This window comes from Python bivittatus, unplaced genomic scaffold (assembly GCF_059951505.1).
Source record: "Python bivittatus isolate LINGU-HERP-01145 unplaced genomic scaffold, Pbiv_v1 ctg000080_np1212, whole genome shotgun sequence".
NCBI lineage: Eukaryota > Metazoa > Chordata > Lepidosauria > Squamata > Pythonidae > Python > Python bivittatus.
Genome location: NW_028277035.1, coordinates 46,038,367 through 46,060,781, shown reverse-complemented (window position 1 = coordinate 46,060,781; position 22,415 = coordinate 46,038,367). Strand labels below are relative to the sequence as shown.

General features: G+C 36.7%; 1 protein-coding gene across 1 annotated transcript; it reads right to left on the bottom strand.

Moving 5' to 3' along the window:
- Positions 1–292: 292 nt before the first annotated feature.
- On the bottom strand, positions 293–22,415 carry RBM5 (RNA binding motif protein 5). Its single transcript, XM_007423985.4, has 25 exons — positions 22,268–22,415; positions 21,488–21,541; positions 17,965–18,175; positions 17,528–17,689; positions 16,700–16,769; positions 16,169–16,242; positions 14,050–14,133; positions 11,370–11,430; positions 11,150–11,215; positions 10,245–10,405; positions 9,706–9,803; positions 9,194–9,281; positions 8,536–8,613; positions 6,873–6,936; positions 6,358–6,449; positions 5,845–5,923; positions 5,306–5,397; positions 4,699–4,860; positions 4,091–4,237; positions 3,934–4,005; positions 3,571–3,750; positions 3,028–3,102; positions 2,366–2,463; positions 2,150–2,279; positions 293–939 (listed from the first exon to the last, which is right to left on the bottom strand). Exons 2-25 carry the CDS (start codon positions 21,502–21,504, stop codon positions 814–816), a joined length of 2,487 nt encoding a protein of 828 aa, XP_007424047.1. The 5' UTR covers positions 21,505–21,541; positions 22,268–22,415; the 3' UTR covers positions 293–813.

The window sequence follows — 22,415 nt, the reverse complement described above, 5'->3', positions numbered from 1 at the left end:
ATTTAGCAACCCTACATCTCATTTTCCTATGGGAAGAGCAAGGGTACCACAGGCTCTAAATGAGATCCCCCACAGCTTAGAGGAAAAACAAGTCTGCTGCATCTGCTGCTTCTGTCTCTACATGTAACTTTTCTATGATTAAAGTTTCTATCTAGTTTCATTGGTCCAGCACTGTATTTTGTTGCACAGCACCCCTGTTGATCAAGACCAAGCCGGTCCCCACGCTCATTCCTGATTTTCTGCTTATGATTAAACTCATTTATTTCACATCACAAAATAAACCCACCTTCCCTATGGAGAAACCAAGTTTGGTTCAGGCTTTATTTCTTTTCGAAAGAAGTCTGGACTGGCATCTAGAATCAAAATCTTCAAAAAATCTATACAAATACATATCTTACAAAATGTACAGGAAACTTTGCCAAAAATGAGAAACAATACAAAGTAAGCAGAGTACAGCAGTGTCAAATCATATTAACACTTCCTCAACTGCTCCACAGGACAGAAGTGGCTTTTAGATTACACAAAACTCTGAACACAACACATTAATTTACACTATTTACAGAAATGTATAAAGATGCAGTATCTTCTTTTTAATTCGTTGGGGTTCTTCCAACATGAAGCCACAGTGCTTGCGTTCTATGATCTATCATGTACCAAGGGAAGCATTGCATGCTGGAAGGAAAGGAAAACCTAAAACAGAAGTGATTAACTCCAACCCACAACTAATATACTGCAGTGCCTCCAAGGCCTTAAAGGTTTTAACAGTCAGTTTGGAAGAAGAGTGAAATGTTAAGCTTCCAATATGGACAAAACTTATTCCATTTCAGTGAATCGGGCAAACATAGCTTTCCGTACTGCATCTTTGTATGAGTCAGCTGTAGAAACACCGTAAGAACTACCTTTTGCTCCAAGCCCAGCTCCCCTCATTCTCACTTGAGCCTGCAAAAGAAAATAGACATTTTAACAGCTTCAAACAGCAGCTTGAACATTGCCCCTATAGTTGTATCTTGCAGACTTCAGATATCTGCGTACGAAGAAGGCATTATTTAAGCTCATTTTAGTAAAGTAACTAGAACCTACTTTTTCAACAGTTATTAAGTAAGATCTTTGCTAGCTCAATGGCTTCCAGCCTATGGTTTGGAGACCAGTCGTGGTTGCGAAAATTAGTTTCTGGTGTGGGCAAAAACAAACTAAATTGAAAAGCAACTCTATACAGTGGTACCTCGGGTTACGAATTTAATCCGTTCCGTGACTCTGGTCGCAACCCGATTTGTTCGCAACCCGAAGCAAATTTTCCCATAAGGTTCAATGTAATTACCGTTAATCCGTTCCGGCGTCCGCGGACCACGCGGCAGGGCGGAAAAACGGCTGCGGACTGCGCAGCAGGGCAGAAAAACGGCCGCGGACCACACGGCATAGGCGGAAAAACGGCCGCGGACCACGTGGCACGGGCAGAAAAATGGCCGCGGACCACGTGGCACGGGCGGAAAATGGCCACGGACCACGTGGCACGGCGGAAAATGGCCCCGGATCCGGTTTGTACCCCGAGGTGGAGTTCGCAAACCGAGGTAAATTGTTGCGGCCGGAGCTGGTCGCAACCCGAAAAGTTCGTAAGCAGAGGCGTTCGTAACCGAAGGTACCACTGTATAGCCAAAATGTCCTGAGATCATCAAATTTTGCAAGATTTTACTAGCAGTCACTTGTGTCTTAGTAACCCACAAGTGCTATATTACCAGAGGTCTTTGCTGACATTGTTGCAATCTGTGTGAAGAAAACAGAAGGGAACCACTGTCCTAATGATGCATTTAATATGTGGATTTTTTATCAAGCACCTGGAATTAGAAACTACATTACTGTCAAGATGATCTTAAAACATTATTTGAGAGAACAAATCAAAAGTATACTCAGAGAAGGCTAGATTCTATATAAAGTAATTTACTAGTTTTCACTGAAATTAAAACAAAACACTTCCATTAAATTATAGGATAATCTTCCACAGCAATAACTACCAATATGGCTCCTGATGGTAGCACCCAGAAGCCAACAAGATCTTTTTTTTTTTAACTGATCAGCAAAATGTTTAAAAATCTCTATTTTCTAAAGTTTAGCATATATTAAATTCAGTGTTCCAATATAGATTTATGCTCACCTCAATTGGGGCTGTGATGCCTTGACATTTCCTTCCTAATCCTGAACCTTCCCTCCACCCCATGGCCTGCAGCATTTTGTTCCCAATATTGCTATGGTCAATCCCATCTTTCGTGGGCTGTTCATAATTCCTGCAGAAAAGCAATAGTTAAAGCTAACAAAAAAAAATCTGGGGAAAATGTTCCAACAGTAATTGTAGTATCCTTCAAATACATACACAGTGCCTGCATCAAACACTTTTTTCCGCTTTGGCTCAGGTGGCTCTGGGATGCCGTATTTCTCACGTCTTTCGGCTGCCCTGTCTCTGTATTTCATCTGAAATTAGATAAATTCCATTATCGCATACTGTTATCCTCTTGCTTTGTGGTAAGAAAAACATAATAATTGAAGCAGGAAAAGACACAGGAAACATTCAGAAGCATTTGCTAATAGGAGGAACCTATTCCTTGCTGCCACTAGGGTGATTTTCAGAACCATGATTTGTTACCAAATTTTATGTTGTTAAAAAACAGCACTAAAAAGAGCCATATTAGAACGTTTTGAACGTAACAAACACAACAATAAAATGGTTATTCATGGCACAGTACAGAGCAACCACCTATCAGCATTTGATTAAATAATTCATCTAACATCTATACCACAAAAGACCAGAAAGCATGGTAATGTTATCTCCTGTGTGCCCCAATCAGTGTGTCAGTTGACAAACTAATATCTAATGTGTCTAAATGCCACAGGCAAGAAATCTGTGTTCCACTAGTTTCAAGTATGTTTAAGTTTTGGCTCAGATTGTTTGTTTTCCAAATCTGTGAACTGTAGCCAAGTTTGTGCGATGCTTCTGCTTGGAAAGTAAACTTGATTCTTTGTATTTATGGTACTAACCTCTCTCTCACGCATTTCCAAGGCTTCAAGTTCTTGCTCAGATAGCCTAGATCTCCTGTATATGTCCATATTTTGCTATAAAAAGAATAATATAACCAATGAACCTGATAAATTAAGACTGATTTAGGTAGCTAGTAGCATCCATAACCTTTCTGATGTAGAGTACTCGAACAACAATATAAACTTATATTATAAACAACATAAATTAAATAATTGAGACCATTAGTTTCCACTCATATATTTAGTAATGTTCCTTTTCTGGTTGAATGGAAAATTAAAATTGGTAATCGCATGTGTAGACCTCTGGGGGTTGCACCCAAGGCATTCCAGAGTTGCAAGCAGCCCAAAGCCTCAAATTGTGCATTTCTAATATCCCCTTCATTCTATCAATGTTGCTTGCCCATTTTGTATAGCACATTACTCCAGCTGCCTAGTTGCTGAAAAAGTGGCACACAAATATAAGTATGTATGTAAATAAATATGTCAATACATTCTGTAAAATTTCTGCAACATTGGGTTTATTGATTTGAAATAGGTCATTACCTTATGCAGGTCAGAAAGCTGCTGATGCCTGACGAGAGCTTCCTTGTTTGGAAACTGTCTTCTACATAACAAACATGCTAACTTTTTCCAGTCTGTTAATTTTTCTTCCTCGTTCTCCAATCTCTCCAAGAAATCTTCCTCATTATCACTATCCCCGCTGTAAGCAGCCACCAAACCACGCTATAAAATAATGATGAACATTTATAGTCAATAAATTACTGAAAGGGGCAGCAGTGAATAAACAGACTGCATCAAAGAACAGCGCATGATACAGGATTCAGTTTGGGAAAGCAGTGTCAAGCTCCTAAATATTTCAAACCATTAAAAAAGCACACAAGTGAGTATAGATTTCTATACACTCACTTTCAATGGATTATCATCATCACCATTCTTTATCACTTCTGTTATTATTTGCTGTCTCTCAGACAAGGTGCCCTAGAAAAAGAAGAAACCTGTAAATCCAAAGTCTGCAAAGGATGGACTTCTTTTGCATTCCCTGAGCTAGCAGTCAATGTTTTACCTTTTTCTCAAAGAGAGCAAAACCAGCATCTGCTGCTGCAGATTCTCTTCTTTCTTCTTCTCTTGCATTCAGAGGCTGAAAGCTGTTCTTGAAGTTCTCCTTCTGTTTGTTTAAACTCTTAGCCCAACGTTCCATGTCTTTAGCAATCTGAACAGGAAAAAGAGTACGTTGATTTAGACTGTGTGTATATTAAACCAAAATTAACATTTGTACTCCATATACTTCTTTTTCTGCCATCATAGCATTTCAGGTTATTTCTACATCAAGTGATCTTTGCAAATTATCTTGTGAAAATAGAAGTATTTGGAAATCTTTGCTATAGCTAACTTTCAACATGTGATCAGAAATTACAACTATTTTCCTCAGCTCAAACAGCAGTATCTCTGAACTAGCAATTAAATATAGTACAGTGCTTCTCAACCTTGAGAACTTTAAGATGCGTGGACTTCAACTCCCAGAATTCTCCAGCCAGCATGCTTCTCTTGTACACACATTTTCTCTTCCTATCCTTTATACTTCGTAACTTTCCATGGGATTCTTACATAAAAATGTATAACCACTTGTATCAAACAGAACTTAGGAATAGCAACTTTCATTTTAATTATCACCTGCTGAGCAGTTTTACTCTTGGGTTTCTCTTTCTTTTCTTTTCCTTCTTTAGCTGAAGGTGCATTAGTTTGCTGATATGATGTGCCTTCTGCCGCAGGCATATAGGTCTCTTTCTCACCGTCCCAGTACAGATACTGTTGTGTAACAGCATTGTAATAATACTGAAAAGAAAGCAAATTATTTTTCTCTCATGTTGAAAAAATTACTTTCTAACAAAGAACAAAGTTGAAATGAAGTTATATTAAGGAATTAATCTGCATCCATAATTTCTGCACTTAGGGATTACATGAATTCGTATTATTGAAAATCTCTATGCAGCTAGAGATTACTTCCAACGATACCTGAAATGAATTTGATGCTAAAGGCCTGCTAGTTAAAATGATCATATTGTACCTTTGAGCAAAAAAGGTATTTGTATGCTCCAGAACAGCAAACAAACAAGGTCCATGTACATTCTAAAACTAGCTGTCCAAAACAATGGCAGGTGTGTAAACTGGATTCTTACTATTACTAGACCAGTATCGCACAGCATATTGTTTCTCAAAGTCTCTGACTTCCAACTGAAGAATATCTTTACTCTTCAGAGAAAAAAGGAGAGTTGTTTACCTGAGAATTTGGATCATAATACAGTCCAGTCACAGGATCATAGTAGAAACCTGACGATTCATCATATTGATATGTTGAAGTATCTGGAACAGCTGTAAATTGAATGGATGAACTACTTAGAAGTTATTTGAATTAAACCACTGCTTTTTTTTAACCAACAACGTTATTTTGAATTCAAGAATGTGAGAAGTAGCTAACAAGCACAACATTTAATAGATACTGACAGATCTAAATGCAGGACAGAGAAAACATTGTCTTAGAATTCTGCTCATTAGTGAAACAAACGGTTTCTCTTTTGCTTCATCCCTTCAATGTCTATTTTACTTTAGAAAGTATTTTAATTCCCCTCCCCTCCCCTTTTCCCCCCATACACTCCCCAATCCTCCAGACAAGTAAGGGTTAACTTCTGGATTTACATCTCAAGAAAACAGTACTTTTTTGGAGTAACCTTTTCAATATAAACATTGAACTGTAAAGGAAGCAATAGTTATTTTCCACTATTTAATGCTTCATCTAGCAGTAGTTCATCTAGCACTTACCATACTTGGTGCCAGGAATTATACCAGTTGGAGAAGTGGATGGCACCTGAGAACTAGTACTTGGCTGCACAGCCTGTGTCTGGAGAATGAAACCCATGTCAGAAATTTAGAAAGCCACAACATTCATTCAAGAATATATAGATTTTCTTCAAGACACTTTTACATTGAGAATAAGCAATTTATGTTTATGTGTGCTTATTCAAACACACAAACACAGCTTATGCAAAATTTATTATAATTGCAGCAGGTCAACAGTTCTTAAGAACCCTAGTTTTGCACACACAAGACCTACATTCAATTTCTACTCAATTACTACCTCAGACAAGTCAAGACTTCTCATCTTAATTCATTTATCAGTATCTGTATAACAACTGAATAGGTAAGAACTGCAATTTAAAGAGTGCTATGAAAATTAAGATGAACACAAGGTGGAATTTTTGCATGAGTGTACATGCACTAAAGCTTTACACTAAACCAAGATTTCTGCAACAGAAGACAACAATATTTATTTACCGGAGTATCAGCTGAATTGGTCTGCTGATTATATAACTGAGGGCTCTGGGAAACAACAGCTGCCGTAGTTGTAGCTGCAGTAACTGGACCACCTGCCAACACACAGCTCGTGAAACATTCCATGCATATCTCAAAATCTAAAATAATACTGCTAGAACTCATTGGTGACTTGATAATAACAGAATGGGTTCCACTATTTCCTCAAACTCACACATGCCTCTATTTCCAGACTGTTTTAAAATGATTTAGCAATTTCATTTCCTGGGGGAAAGATTACCATTAACTATTATTGAGTATCTGCCACAATACTTCATGCAGACAAATGAAGTTAACTCAAGTCCCTTAGCTGGGGTCTTACCTGAAAGATGAATACTGCTCTAAAGACACACCTGGCAAAACTATCAATTTACCATAATTCTATTCTATCCAGAGTTGAATCAAGTCAATTCAGACTGCCCATACACAATTATGGAGAAACAGAAGTCTGTTTCTGTGACACAAAAAGGAAAAGTTACCAGAAGTTGTAGTTGTATCTGTGTCCAGCGTTCCTGTTTGATTCTGGTAAAACTGCTGGTAATCCTGTGAACATTACGCAAAGAATTAAGATAAAGTTATCCTTTCATAATATGGAATCCTATAGGGAATTGGGAGAAACCTCATCCCAAAAAGGTCAGTTACACAGGAGTTAAGAGAAATAACAAAATCCAACCTGTCAATCTAGGGAGTGGGCAGCAATCAGACCCCAGGAAAACCAAATGCTGAACAGCAAATCAGAATAATCCTTCTCAGGTGAACTTTTAAGGGAAGGGGGCCAGGATTATTTTGTCTTTGTTCTATGCTTTTCTCTCAGGTGAGAAAAGCTGACTCAAAACATGTAAGCATGCCTCAATTCCCAGAGATGTGGGAACTGGAGATCCAAGAAATATATAGGAACTTAAGAACTAGTGGAAGCTAGATGCAAATTAGAAATTAATTTTTATTTTGTGCAAAATGATTTGAGCTACACCTTTTTTATCCTTTAATTTATTCTGCTCGTGATGTATGTTTGTGTGTGTCCCTGGCTGGAAAAGCAGCTACTGAGATTAGCCTTGCAGACTCAACTGTTTTCTTGTATATATGCGTATGTATGTGTGTCTGTCAATCTATTAGTCCTTTACATCATTAGTCTTGTATACACAGGAAAGCCTTGCATCTGTTATTAAATCAGCCCTCTCATTTTGACAGGGAACTTAGTCTTTATCACATGCCCAGTTAAACTACTAAAAAGGGTGGAAAGGGAGGTTTGGCATTTCCCAATGCAGAGGAATTATCTCTGGAGTAAGTTACAGTGCCAGCATTTACCACGTTGTGTTTCCCCAGGAGCTGTGGAAAGGTAGAGAAAGATTTTAAGTGGCAGATCTATACAGCCCCCCTCATGGGAGCCAGGAGGTCCAGTCCATGGGCATGGATGTGGAAGCACACCCAATTAAGAATTCAAATCAGGTGAACAGAAGGAAAATTCCCCCTATAGCTACCCTTCTCCAAGCATTCCTTTGTTCTGAAGTTAAAAAGACGACTATCAGAAAGAAGGCCTTCTCAGTTGCAACCCCTTGGACACAGAATCCTCTTCACATAAATTCACATAGCACCAACATCAGATTCCTTTCAGGGCCAGGTTAAGAGATGATTATCATGATTATCATCATCATCATCATCATCTAAGGCCTTTTAAATTTCTATCATTTAAACCTTATTTTGGTTCTTCACCTAGTATAGCTTTTTATTTTGATTGGCTTTTGAACTGCATTTTTTCATGTTGACTTCACAATGCTCCTTGCTATTGGCTTTATAGTACAATACTGTGTATTTTAATAGTTAATACATTACTTCATTTTTAAAATGAATGAAGTTAACAGAATTTGGCAATCATGTCATACATATAGCAAACAAATAAAAGTACCCTGCTCAACTCCCAAAGCTATCTCTATATTCCTATCAGATGGGGCACAGGAGAAATTGTATAAAAAGAAGCCTGCTTTATTTTAGGGGACTTTTCACTGCCTCATCTGCCCAAATTCTCACCCTATGTCATAAAGTTTAAGAAGTCCTTTCAATCCTCCTAAGAGGTAGTTTAAAGAGTGCACAAAATTTTCCTCCTGAGAACTTTATGTCATAGTTTCTAATACTATTTACACATACCTGAGCATACTGATTATAACCATCCTGCCCAAGTTGAAGGTAGTTGAAGTCAACAGTGCCACCTTCTCCACTCTGAGGCTATAAATTAAAGAAGTCAATTAAACAGCAGATACAACAAACAGACTGTTCAAATGGATGCTGAAATCACTGCTGAAAATCTTGCTTGCTGAGAGATTCCTAACTTTTGAGACAGGTGGGCACATTTGGAATTTTTAGAGCATGGTCAACATAAAGGCTAAAAACAAAAATAAAAAAACACACTTATTCATTAAAAGGCAAATTGATGAGGTTGCTCCCCAAAACTCCCCAGCCTCCCAGGATGCTGAGACCTCAATTTAGCTCTTTTATTCCCCCTCCCTTTTCCTGGATATATTTACAAACAAAGCACTGAGCTGCAATCCATTACCATTTTTATTGCCTAGGCATTCCTCTGAGGAATATTCAGGACCAAAGCATTGATGGAAATAAACCTTATGTTTGATTTTATCACTCTGTTTTACAGCATGCTAATTCTCACTTTTTAAAAGAAAAAGAAGAAACGTTTAAAAATTAAAATAAAATCAGATAGACTCCCACGGAGTCTGGAAGGACCAAGAGGAGCATCCGTGGATGATATACTGGAACTCAGGAATTAGCAACTTTAAAAATCAATTCCTACCTGGGTTGATGACCACTGGGCAGCAGCAATGGCTGTACTAGCAACAGAGAAAGCACTGACACGATTGCCATCTGGGAGAAGCAAATCCCTGAAAATAAAAAGACAGTTAAATCCATTTCACAGGCAACTTTACCAGATATCATAAGGAGCTTCAAAACAAAATTATTAGCAAATTACAGTTTGCTTCAAATGTTGCCTGACAACATTTGCACTGGTTTTCCCTCTCTATATTTTCTGGAAATCAGGAACAATGTTACCCAGAATAGGAACATAACTCTGGAGATGTTTGTTTCCATTACTTATCCAAATAAATGTTTAAATTCAAACATTTAACTGAATTCAAATGCTACTACTAGGAAATAGGACTTCCATTTTTTGATGTATATACACAGAAAACCTGGTTTTCTTTGTAAGGCTTAACAGTTAAGACTGACATTTATGCAATAAAGCAGCAACATAAATTTCCAATTGTACCATTTGAAGATTTGAAAGACAAGTTTAGTATAGCTCACTTTCTAGCACTTTTTGCAAAATCCACACCAATTGTTTTGCCATCTATTTTCAGAGGTGGCTGAAGACTCTGCAAAATCTGCAACAGCTGAGAAGCATCCTGGGAAAAAGTAATTGTTGGTATGAGACAAAGTTCAAATTGATACATACAATCATCAAGAAGGAATTTTAAGGAAAAAACTCAACTACTGAAACTTTGTAAGAAAAAACCCCCAGCACATTGCATTTATTCATTCAATCCAGGTAAGAATTTGTGTTTAATTATAAAGGGAATTCAGAGCTTGACATTAAAAAACACTGGCTCAGGACATTAATAATTTTTTAAATTAATATTATACCCTCTATCTGGGGTTTATAAACCATGTACATATTTCTATCAGGAAGATAAATATGAAGATATTTGATTTCATTACTTATGCAAATAAAAAAGGTGGCACATATTTAAACTGAACTTGAATGCTACTACTAGGAAACATACATAAAAATCTAATACTGAATACACACAAAATCTGATACTGAAATAAAACAAAATATACCTTACCATGGCTGAAGACAACTGTACAAAAGCAAAGCCTCTATTCTGCTGGGTCTGTTTGTCTTTAATAAGGCGGATATTATTTACTGCCAGTGAAGCATATGGTGATAGAGCTGTCATGATTGATTCCACTACTGTATGAGGAGCTATATTTCTAAGAATAAGAGCTGTGGAAAGATGAAGATATTGTTGTAATTTGTTTATCCACGATCCAATAACAAAGAACAGATGTACATAAAAGTCTACAATGCATTATAAGTAAAACAAGGAAAACACTACCTATTTATGAAATTCTGAAAAAGACCAGATTTGTTGATATAATGCAGTTATGCATACGTTAGGTTATCCACCATAATATATAGTAGTACAATCTTTTCCACATTCCCCAAAGTAGGGGTGGGACAGGACAACCATTCCAGTTTAATTAGAATTTTAAAACAGTTAATATGTAATTCTCTTCTCACAAGTTTACAGGTAATGAAGTGGCTGCAGAGAAGGCAACACTAAAGAATGTGAGGAAGAACTATCTGGTGTGGCTGCTGACTGAAAGAGGAGCAAGAGCAATAGTGGGAAAAATGAAAATGTACTCTAAGAAGTGACAGTAGAAACTAACCAAAAATGAAAAGAAGCAGAGAAAAAGAAGTTATTGCAAAATTTAGCCCGAAGAGAGAGAGGTAGGATAAAAAGGCAAAGCTTAAATGTGCTCTTTACAGACAGAAGAATGTCATACTTCCCATAAATTGCCAGGTTACTCATGTTCTCCACAGCTTTTTGATTTTTATCTCTTGTGAATTTAAGTTGAAAATAGCTCCCAACAAAAAAATCTGGGTTGACTTCTGCATAAATGCTCATAAACACATACCTTTGCTAACCTATTTACAATACAATGTAACACGAGGGAATTAACTCACTGTCACAGTAGTAATCTACAGACTGAACAGCCTCCGGTCCTCCAGGTGGCACTTCCTGCTCTGAATCTTCATAGCAAAACAGGAGGAAAAACAAGTTTAATAATCAAACCCTTGTGTTGTGATATCAATAGACCTTTACCATGTCAGAAATGGAATTACATGCAGTTCAATTGTGAAATAAAAAAATATGTTTAATATAACTTATTCAAACAGAACTTACCAAATTTATCTGCTCCACAACGGAAGCATTTTAGTCGCCTCCTGAAGTTGTAAAGGCAGCACTAACAAATAAACAAACCCATTACATTTTAGATTATACACCTGATCAAACATTCTGTAGGACAGACCATATCTATAACAAATTGTTTTTAAAATACACTGTGATGGTGGTTTCATGTCATTACTGCATAGAACTAGTAGTGTCCGTTTACTACTCAGTAAGGATAGCACATCTTGAAGTCAGGAGTTTGTTTTGGCATCCATGAGCTTGATGATCAATTCAGCTCCACAGTCTGTTATATCCAGGACAATTAAAAGAGACTAGCTAGATAAAACTAACACTAAACACCATCTTGAGGGATGGTTCAATTCCTGGTACTACCATTTTAAACATTAAGTTCTGCATATTTTTAAGGTCTTAATTGTTCAGGGAGCATCCTGAAATATGAGAAATGGTGTTACAAAATTATTTTATTTCTAAAGTCAATACTCCGAAAGCAGCTTCAGTATTAAAATATAATTTCTGCATAAATGGAACAGATTACTGTAACAAATTTTAAAAAATCACTCACAGATATTATTAATTCTAATATTTTAATTACCAGACCTTAAATATTAAGTAGAGACAAATGGACATGGTAGGAGAATTAAGAGCTGCAACCCATGACTGTATGGTTATGGCAAGCTAGGTGCAAGCTGACTTTCAAGCAGGAATTTACACTTGCTGTCAGGAAGAACTCTTTGCAGCAGAAAATGCTTAATTCTTGATTTAAAGTTCAGGACCTCTTTTTTCTTTACCATTATATTAGTGTTCATTTAAACTCAAAGGCAGTAGAAAGATTGTTTCCCTTCTATGGGTGAATTTAAAATCTTAAATGCTGACCTATGTAAAAGTGCAACTGCTATTGCTGACTGAAAAAGAATGCATCTTGAGATTTTCCCAAACACAGAAGTAACCAATGCAATTTTCAAGTATCCTTCTTCAGACATTACACAGACCATATGAGCAGATCACTAAGAATTTATTTTACTGAAAAGTAGCAGGCTTAAGACGGGTTGAATCTGAATCCGTACTGTCAATTAATGAATTTGGGATAAACACTAATCCTATTCACTAGTATCTATTTAAAACTCTAAGCATCATTTCCAATGTTATAAGCTTAGGGGTGCAGGAACTTCCTGTTCTAGTGTTTCATCCCGAGCTCAGGAGAAAACAAGATGCTTCTCTGAATGCTGTTTCAAATGTTTCAGCATCTTTTGATTGGCTAAAAAAGTATTCAACCACAGAGAGGGCATTTAACTAACAAAGCAAGCTAAAGTTCCATCCCTGCTTCCTTTAACTAATAGACAAAGAAGGAAAAACAATTTATCCCAACTGCCTACTCATTTACAAAAAAAATTCATGGGGGATGGGGGAGGCGGAGGAGGCCCTGGGAAGGGCTGGAGCAGGCCACACTTGAGTTGGGGGAGGCTGGAGGACGGCTTGGGAGGCCTGGTGCAAGCTATGAATGTAGGAAGGTGGGGGGGTGGATAGCACGGCAGGGTGTGATCACAGGGAGGCCAGGGGGTGGATGGCGTGAAAGGGCGCGAGCAAAGGCAGGCCGGGGGGGGGGGGGCTGGCGCAGTGCAAGTGCAGGAAAGCCAAAGGTGGACAATGTGGTAGGGCACAAGCATAGGAAGGTTGGGGGAATTTACCAGTGTGACTTGTGACCTTCCTTGCTGGCTTGGAATGCAAACCATTGACTTTGCTTCTGGGAAGATTGGCAAATGGCGATCACTTGACTGTGGGACGCTGCAACCGTCATAAGTGCGAGCCAGTTGCCAAGCGCCTGAATCGTAATCACAGGAACACTGCAGCCAGAACTTTGGGGACTGGACGTTAAGTATCACTTGTTCAGCACTGACGCAACTTCAAACGGTCACTGAACAAGTGGTCAGTAAGCGAGGACTACCTGTAGTCAAATTTATGTCAATTATCTTTTTTTCCCCTCACTGTGGAAAAAGTAGAATTTATCAGTTGCCCTTTGTTTGTTGTATTGTATTTTACTGATAGATTACTTCAAGTCAATACACTGAGAAATGTGTTTTTGCTATGACATCGCTCATGGGCTATAACGAAGTAAATCTAGTGCTGTTTCTTCAGTCCTGTGGCTGTGCAGGCAGGCTCTCCAGGCTGATAAAGGATACTCAACTACTGCATCCATTGCTTAAGAAAAAAATGTTTTTTTTATTTGAATGTATAAGCCGCCCAACTCCCATGGATTCTTTTTATCCCCTTTGAGAATGTTTTAGTAGTTGATTGGTTAAGTAGCATTATAGCAGAGGGACAAAAAACAAGGGAGCAATAGGTTTATTTCAAATTCAGAAGTAGCAGAAGCATCCTGGCAGTGCTCACTCTTTCTTATTAAACCAGTTCTCATTATTTTAAAATACCATATCATGATACGGTAATAATCACAATTGCTATTTCCACATTAACGTACATGTTTTTATTAAACACTATTTCTTTTTAACACTTCCTATAACTTACTTCTTGCTAAGCTCTTTAATATTATCTGAGGTTAATCTACAGATATTTTATTCCTTACAAGTCTTACTAGAAGTGAATAGTATGAGAATGGCTAACTAGAAATTATTATGGAATCTATTAAAAATATGCCTTTGCAAGAACACTGCCTTACCTTGTTGCAAAGCCAGTCTTCAAATTTAGGTCTGGGATTGCTGTAATGCATTGCAATTTGCTTCCCTTGAACCAAGAGTTTTTTCTGTAAAAAAAGCACATTTAGTTATTCCAGTATCACAGAACATGCGTCCATTTTCCCATGGTAGAGCACACTTCGGAGGATTCAGTGCTCATGAATTAAATGGACAAGATATGGGGAGGATGCAGAGAACCAACCACCGCTTCCTACACTCTGCCCATCCAATCCTGCAGGACATGGGCAGTAAGAAAATGGGATGTGCAGTAAAAGCAAACAGAATCAGGGAAGGTTGATCAAGCTGCCAAAACTAAGTGCTGACATGGAACCAGGAAGTGTCTCTAAGGAGACCGAGATTCCTAAAGACATAGCGAAACACTGCTTTAAAATATTAAGTGACTGCTTCACTTCTTTCCCCAACACTAGAGTTTTAGAACTTCAAAACATATGAATTGCTTTCAGTTGTTTTCTTCATGATGTGCCCTTGAAAGTAAAATAATTCTTGTCAAGACAACCCTAATTATACTTCTAAGAAGCTAGATTAAGTCAGGAACTGAACACATGTTCAGCATAAATGTTTTCTAACAGATTATATGAAAACTTGTTTGGAAAAAGCTACCGTGTGAAGAATAGGAAGACACAATATCCTAACATTTAATAATCAAATTAGACTGCCACTGACTTTTTGTCAGTACAGTAATTGTTTCGCTTTCAGTGCCCCTTCACACTTAGCAGAGTACTGGATTACCTACTTAAATGTATAGAAAGAAGCCAAGTTTCTGAACTTTAAACTTTGTTCCTAAATATCCAAAACCTGTATCCCCTCTAAATCCTGCAAGTCTTTTATAGCTCTTCATTCAGAGAGATGCACCTTTAAATGTGTCCAGGGGGTGTGTATGTTGAAGAAACAATGATCTAATCTTAAAACGAGAGCTGACTTCAGTAAGTCAAATTCTAATAGAAATAGTATTAAGAGCTTAAAAAGATCTAACAGGCCTATGGTGCAAATTTCATCTTTTATTGCTAGATTAGGAAAATGAGAAAACGGCCCAGAACTGGAATATGCACACAAACAAAATATGTTGGCATATTTACAATGTATCATGTTTGTCTGAGAGTTAACAGCAACAGGGCCACTAGGGAGGCTCAACTAGTTTTTCCCTAACACTAGCGTGGTTATGTTGGAGTGGATTTGAAACTGATTCAAAATGAAAACTGATATAGCTTTGTATATATTAAAATTGTGATTTCACAATTTGCTACCCTAATTTGTCTAGGTATTCATTTATGGAACACAATTGCATGCTATAGAAATCATACAGAACAGCTGTTGCATGCAACAATTAGCTATTCCTTCAACGTAACTGTTGTGGTGGTTGGCCATGGTATGGACTTAAGACAAATGTCCTAACATTTAATAATCAAAAATAGCAGTAAAATTCACATTAAAATCTTTTTCAGACTTTGTAATGAAACAATACCTGCAGTTTTGCTCCTTATATTTTTAATTGTATCAGCTGCACAGGTCTAGCTTGAAAGCAATTCAGTAAAGGAGTAGTTCTGCTTTGAAGAACTGCTGAATTAAAATACCAAAGCATTTCAATGCCTTGGAAATATACATTTTAATTCTTTAATAAGTTTCTATGTTTCTCGTTTACATTGTTCATACTCATTTTATAAGCCCCTTACTTGCCTTTTAGAAGCATTACTTCATTTGTTAAATCATACTAAAAATGTATGCCTTTTCAGTTAGTTTTTTATATAATCTGTAAATTTCATTTCACAGCTACTGATAGCATAAATCAGAAAAGTCTCTAGCTGAATATGTAGTAAGTTTTAAGAAATAATAGTCAAAGACCAATCAAATTAAATGCTTTGAGGTAGCATACTTTTTATAGAAGGTAGATGGTCAAAGTGTAGTTTTGTGCAATGCTATGCAATCTTAACAAAAATTTTAATATATACAAAGCATTTCATTTTAAGGAAGTTATGATTTTAAGACAAACCACTCCTTCATTCAGTTTTTTATTTATTCCTTTTTAAAAACTGTACAGACTTGTTCCATGTTCAGGAATTATCTAGACTTTGTGAGTGAAGCAACCTGATTGGCTTCCATCCAGCTGGTAGCATCTTGAAAGTGATAAAACTCCACGAAGGCGAAACCACGGCTTACACCTAGAGACAGCATTCAGATATAGACGGGATACTTGTGTTAGTCAGTTCCTTTAAAACAGGTGAATCTCTCTCCAACTGCTTCATTACTTCATGACAAAGCAGTTTTATAAATGCGACGTCAACTCTGAATTTGCTTCTTGTTTTGCCATGGCAAGGAAACCAAGCTGCATTAATAGGCTACTTTCCACTTGAACGAGATCCATGTTTAAAGATAACCATGCAATGGATTACTAAAATTTATGAATCAAATTTATGGTGCTACTTACCGACATCTTTTTTAATATACAAAAAACTGAAGACTTCTTCCACTATCTATAGCCTTTCAAAAGGCTAAATTCCTTATCCATGGCAAACCTTTCATTTTGCTTTGTACTTGCAGGTGAAGGGGAGTTTTGGAAAATGTTTTAGGCCTGGGGAAGAGGAAGGCTGTGCCAAAAAATTAGGTTAATGCTCTCACCTGTCTTTCTCTTCATCAATCTCACATCTGCAGGCCGAGGGCCTTCACAGGATTCAATGATCTCTCGTATCTATAAGCAATTTTAGTAATACCGTTAGCATTCACAAACTAAGCAAAATTAGAGAGAAGGAAAACAACTAATAGCCGGGTATTAATATGACTTCCAAAATGTATAATTATTCGAAGTACTACCTTAGAATTTGAGTTAAGAGTAATCAAAGAATTTCACAGCTAAAATAAACTAGGAATCCTCAGGAAAATAGATTTGTACATCGTTATATGGTCCAAAATTTATAGATGCTATTCTTCAGCTATGTAAACTTATCCCTTTTATGTAGATGCTAACCATCTATGACCAATTTCTAAGATACTTCAACATAGAGATTTTAGATTTTAATTCCAGAATTTATGATACAATGATCTGCTTCTGAACCTCTTTGATTTACTGCTGCCAAAATAAAAACCTCTAAAATGAGCAATCCTCTGGAAATCATTTGGGGGAGGGACTATAATAAGAGGCACACAAAGGATTTCAACAAAGCTCTTCCTTTTAATCTGGGGAGTAGCTAACAACAAGTCTCTCTCTCCCACAGAAAAAAAATCCAGATTTTTTTTTTTTTAAGTGGCAGGGGAAATAATCCTCCTTAATTGCAAAAAATGTGGATACAAGGCATGGAGACTAGTTTCAATATTAATAATTGTTAAACATTCACTTCTGAAATATGAAAAAAATGTTAAGAATATTAAGACACCTTCAGTGCTGTACAGTCTATTTAAGAATTATTCTGCAAACTGAAATGTTTAAATCAACAATAAAATGTTACTTACATCATAGTCCGTAACAGTAATAGGGAGCCCACGCAACATGATGGTCTTGCTTTCTTTTTCATCATTTATGTCATTTCTATAATCATGTTCTCCGTAGTCTCCATCAGAATGATAACCATCTTCCGATTTATCACTATTACGTCGCTCACGTTCACGCTCTCTCTGTCAAATAATCAGGCAATTTAAGAAATGTAATACAGCAATGCAAAATTAACTTCACAACACTTTATTTAAAAAATTAAATTAATTGTGACTGCTGGGGATTACATGAAACATGCCTGTGTAGTTTGCTTGGCAACAAGGAGATAGTTTGCCACTGCCTTCTTCCACTTATTGTTAAGTCCAACCAGAAAATATACCACTGATTAATTTAGCAAAAGAATACTATACACTTATTATTTAACCAAAGTCCAAAGTATAGTAATCAGCTATCTCACCTCAGGGCTGTCATAATCTCTACCATCATAATCTCGGCCATCATAATCCCGACTATCATAATCCCGATAATCATCATATCTGTCGTTTCTACGCTCCTCACTAGATCTTTTATAGTCAGAATCCCGTCGACGGCTTCTGGAGTCCCGATCATCCCGATCTTCCCTATCTATGATAGATCCGTATCTTCCACTCCTTTCAGTTCTGCTCACGCTGCACAGAGAGTTTGTATAGTCAAAAAACTTGAAGGCTACAACATTCATGCAAGGATTGTATAATAAAAACAGACAGCCAAACAGTATGATACAAGGAAATTGCCATATAGTTGGAAACATCTGCCATTTTTGGAATATTTAATTACATTTTGCATGCATTCCTTTTCTTCTAGAAAGCCTGTGAATCTCAATCAAGATAACGGAGTTTCTATATTATATTAAAACATACTGATTTGTCTAGTTAGGACTTATTATTGTGTGTGTGTGTGTGTGTGTGTGTGTGTTTTAAATTTCTTCTACATTTAAAAAAGATGTTATATAAGTTCAAAACCTTACACTTATTTAAAAAAAACTTAGTCTGCAGCCAAATATATGTAAATCTTTTTGTCTATTTTTTTCATTCATTCCTACCATTTTTACTAGTGCTTGTTTGTTCTCAGGGATGCTTTATTTCAGCTGAATTTCTGAGAATTGGATCCACTTCATTAGAAAGATGTAAAAGGTTTCACATTCAGAACATTTTGAACTCATAATACCCTACAGGATCTAAGCAACTGTTTAAAGTTTGAAGTGAGTGAACACCCACTCTGAATCAAACAAGTAAAATTGTGGTTGTTTTATCCTGTTTTTATTTTGCTTTATCCTGTTTTTATTCTGCTTTGAATTGTTAGCCACCCAGAGTCACGTATATGAGATGGGCGGTCATATAAATTTATTAAATAAATAATAAATATAAGAAGAAGTTATTATATAAAAAACTAAATAGTTTAAAAAAGAAACCTAACTTGTATTTTTAAAAAAACCACTATATCGTGAAAGGAAAAACTGTAATAAATCCTATACTAAACCACCTAAAAAACCAAAGAGACAGAGTAAACCCTAAGGAAATAGGAGAATATGTTTGAACTCAGGCAACTATAGGTCATTAAACAAGCTAGGTACATGTAAGTGCTACTGTACTCATAGTGAAACATTTCAGAAAATTCTGGAACCTCCAGAATCAGTTCCTCCACTGGATAGAACCAATCTTCTTCTTCCAGGGATGGTCCAGAAATTTCCATAAGTTAATCCTCTGAACTGGAAGTGGTTCATGATGATCTGGACATGGTCTAGCCCCAAACTAATTCAGGATGAAATCTCTTATTTCATCCAGTGCACCAGAATGCCAGAAACTGCTTCCAGTTCAGTAGTTCTGGAGGTAAGCTTCCAGAAAACTACCACATCAACCCCAAAACTACAGGACCCAAATGGTCCAGAGCAGAAACAGAACATTCTGTTCTCAGAACAGTAAATTTTGCACATTCTTACCACAAGCCATGGAAAACAAATTGATAAAATTTTAACTGCAATAAAATTGAAAGGATATCTGCATCAATCATATTTAACACCTTATACATAAAAAAAACACTTATGATCTGATTCATGTTAACTACTTGATAAGGAGGGGGAAACATTCAAAATCTGAACAGCTTGTTCTCGTTTTTTCCAAACTAAGAATAAAATCATCCATAGTCCAGTTTTGGCCTAACAATGGAACAAAACAGTATTTTTTGACTGTCTCCAACTGACTTTTAATTCTTTAGGGTCCCTCTTTAATAAGTACATGACCTAATGATAGAGTAGACACTGGTTACACTCTTACTGTCACTGGCTGAAGAGAGGTAAGAGAACAGGTGGGATGAGGGAAAGATAAGCACATGCTGAAATTGAGAACCATTTTGAATACAATAAAAACACTGCTACTTGCCAAGTACATTTATTGTTTTTAAATTCTTTACACTGGGTCTAGTACAGCCATGTGCTCTCTTTTTCAGGAAAATAGTCAAATGCAAAATTGTACACTGTATTTTACAAATAGCGTTTCTATCTGTTCAGCTTTCAAACTACTAAATGTGAAAATAAGTTTGTACTCTACAAGTATGTGCATCAGAAATAAACCACAAGACAACAGCCTCAGAATCTATTTTGTTCACAGGTTACATCACAATGATTTGATTGCACTAATTGTTGATTCCATTAATTAGTATGGGAATTTTTCAGATACTCTGTTATTTCCTTGTCTGAATTTTCTATAGTCTGAGTGGTTGAGAGCACTCTTCAGATTACCAGCCCATTTTACCACCTCTTAAGATGAAAAATAATACAAGTACAAGACACTTATTTCTAGTTTCTATTATTCCTCATTACTAGGTATTCCAAAGTAGACTGTTTTGTTCCATGTTCTGAAGAATCTTTAATTTTTTTTTTTTAGTTTCATTCACACCTCTGCTGGAATCATTAAAAATCATCCAATTAATTTTGTTTTACTGAACATGTAAGTCATTAACACAATGTAAGTTGGCATTTCCATCCTAAAATACATTTGTTAGTAGCTGTTTTAATGTGATATAAAAGCTTTACTGCTATTTATTAACTGATTTGTTCAAGAGATGTTGGGTGTTTTAAAGTGCCATGTGTCAGGAGTTTGTGGGAATAAATTTGAAAAATAAATAAATAAAATCACAATTGAACCTTGAAACTTTATACTTCGCTTGCCATGTATTCCACTGAATATCCTGGAACTCATTTCCAAACATGCATAAGTCTGTCCTACTGAAATAGTATTCTCTGGACAAGGTAGCAATGAATGGTCAAGATAATTCTGCAATTTTATTCATAACCTTGAATAAACTGATTTAATATTATTTGGCTCATAATTCCTTGTTAAATATTATGTGGCTATGAAAAAAAATCCATCTTTATCATTTTCTGCCGCCCCAAAATAATTACATACATCCTTATCCATCATTTCAGCTGATACGAAGAATGCATCCATTTACATATAACAGGTATTACCATTTTATCTTGTTTACTCCAATGTACAGATTAACAGCTATTTCTTCTCTTTTCCTTTGAGAGGAAGACGACAGTGACTTATGGCCCAAAAGTTTATAAACTTTTCATTAATTGGTTTAGGAAAACACTTGTACCTTCCCTACCCCTAACTCAATGAATCTTGATCTGAGAAGAAATAATATAAGGAGCTCAGACTGACAGAGTGAATATTCATCATTTCAATGGGAATCATGAAGAAAACTACAGACTGAAGTGGTTTCCTTCAGACTCAGGTAAGAAAATAGTAGCCTAATCTTTATTAAACGGGCAGAATACATTCTGCTTTCCTCTTCATGCATTTAGTAACTGAGCTCCTGAAGGCCAGAATATTTGTATACTGCAAATCAGAACATCAATGCTGAACTATCAAGTTTCAATTTTATTCATCAGTCTACCTTCAAAATATAATCTGAATATTTAAATCAACATCACATACCGTTTGTCGGAACCCATCTCTTGCCTTCAATTCTTGATTAATCAGAATATCAATCTAGAAGTTTTTTTAAAAAATCAATGCATGATGTTAATTTTTTAAAACAATGGCTACATAACCTTGCTATGAAAAATATCTTTAAAACATCGTATATGCAAATTAAAAATGGCCGTCCAACTTTAAGCCTATGCTGCCTCTACGAAGGAAAAAAAGCTTAGTCAATGAAACAAATTGCCTACATTAAAGCGAATCCAGACATGCTCAAAGTCTATTTAAGGGGCACAAGCTCGCATAAAAATAGCAACTGGGTAAATTAACAGCGAAAGAGCCTCTACGTTCTGCGGTATTTCTTTCTACACAATGTGCAGGGTGGCATTTAATGGTGGCTGATTCTCCTCAGCCTCTGCCAGAAATACAGAATCAACCTCACCTACAAAGACTGGTAACTGGGAAAACAAATATGCGACTTGAAGAGTAGATATGCTCACCTGCCCCCCCCCAAGCCCCGAATAAAATAAGACAGGCGGATCGCCCCACGGACGACTCATATCGGGATCAATCAATGGCGGGACCCGCCCTCTGCAGAAAATGGACCGCAGGGCTCCTTTAAGCACCTGCCTCTCCCAACTGGCTTTTTTAAAAAGGCTACAAAGTGAATTAAAAGCCCAATGACGTCTTAAGAGCCAATTTATCATCGTTTGTCAAAAAACCAAATACGGATTCTTTACATGCTTTGTATTGAATAACCTTCCTCCCGACATAAGCTCCAGGTTCGGTACTCACCGTGAAAAGAATAACGGCTCACTGCCACTGCAGCAGCCGCAACAACTACAACAAAAAAGCGCCACAGTTTCTCTGAAGGACTGTAAAATGGCGTCGCAGTCGGTCTCGCCGTCTTCTACCCACAATTCTCGGCAACCACCTCCTTCTC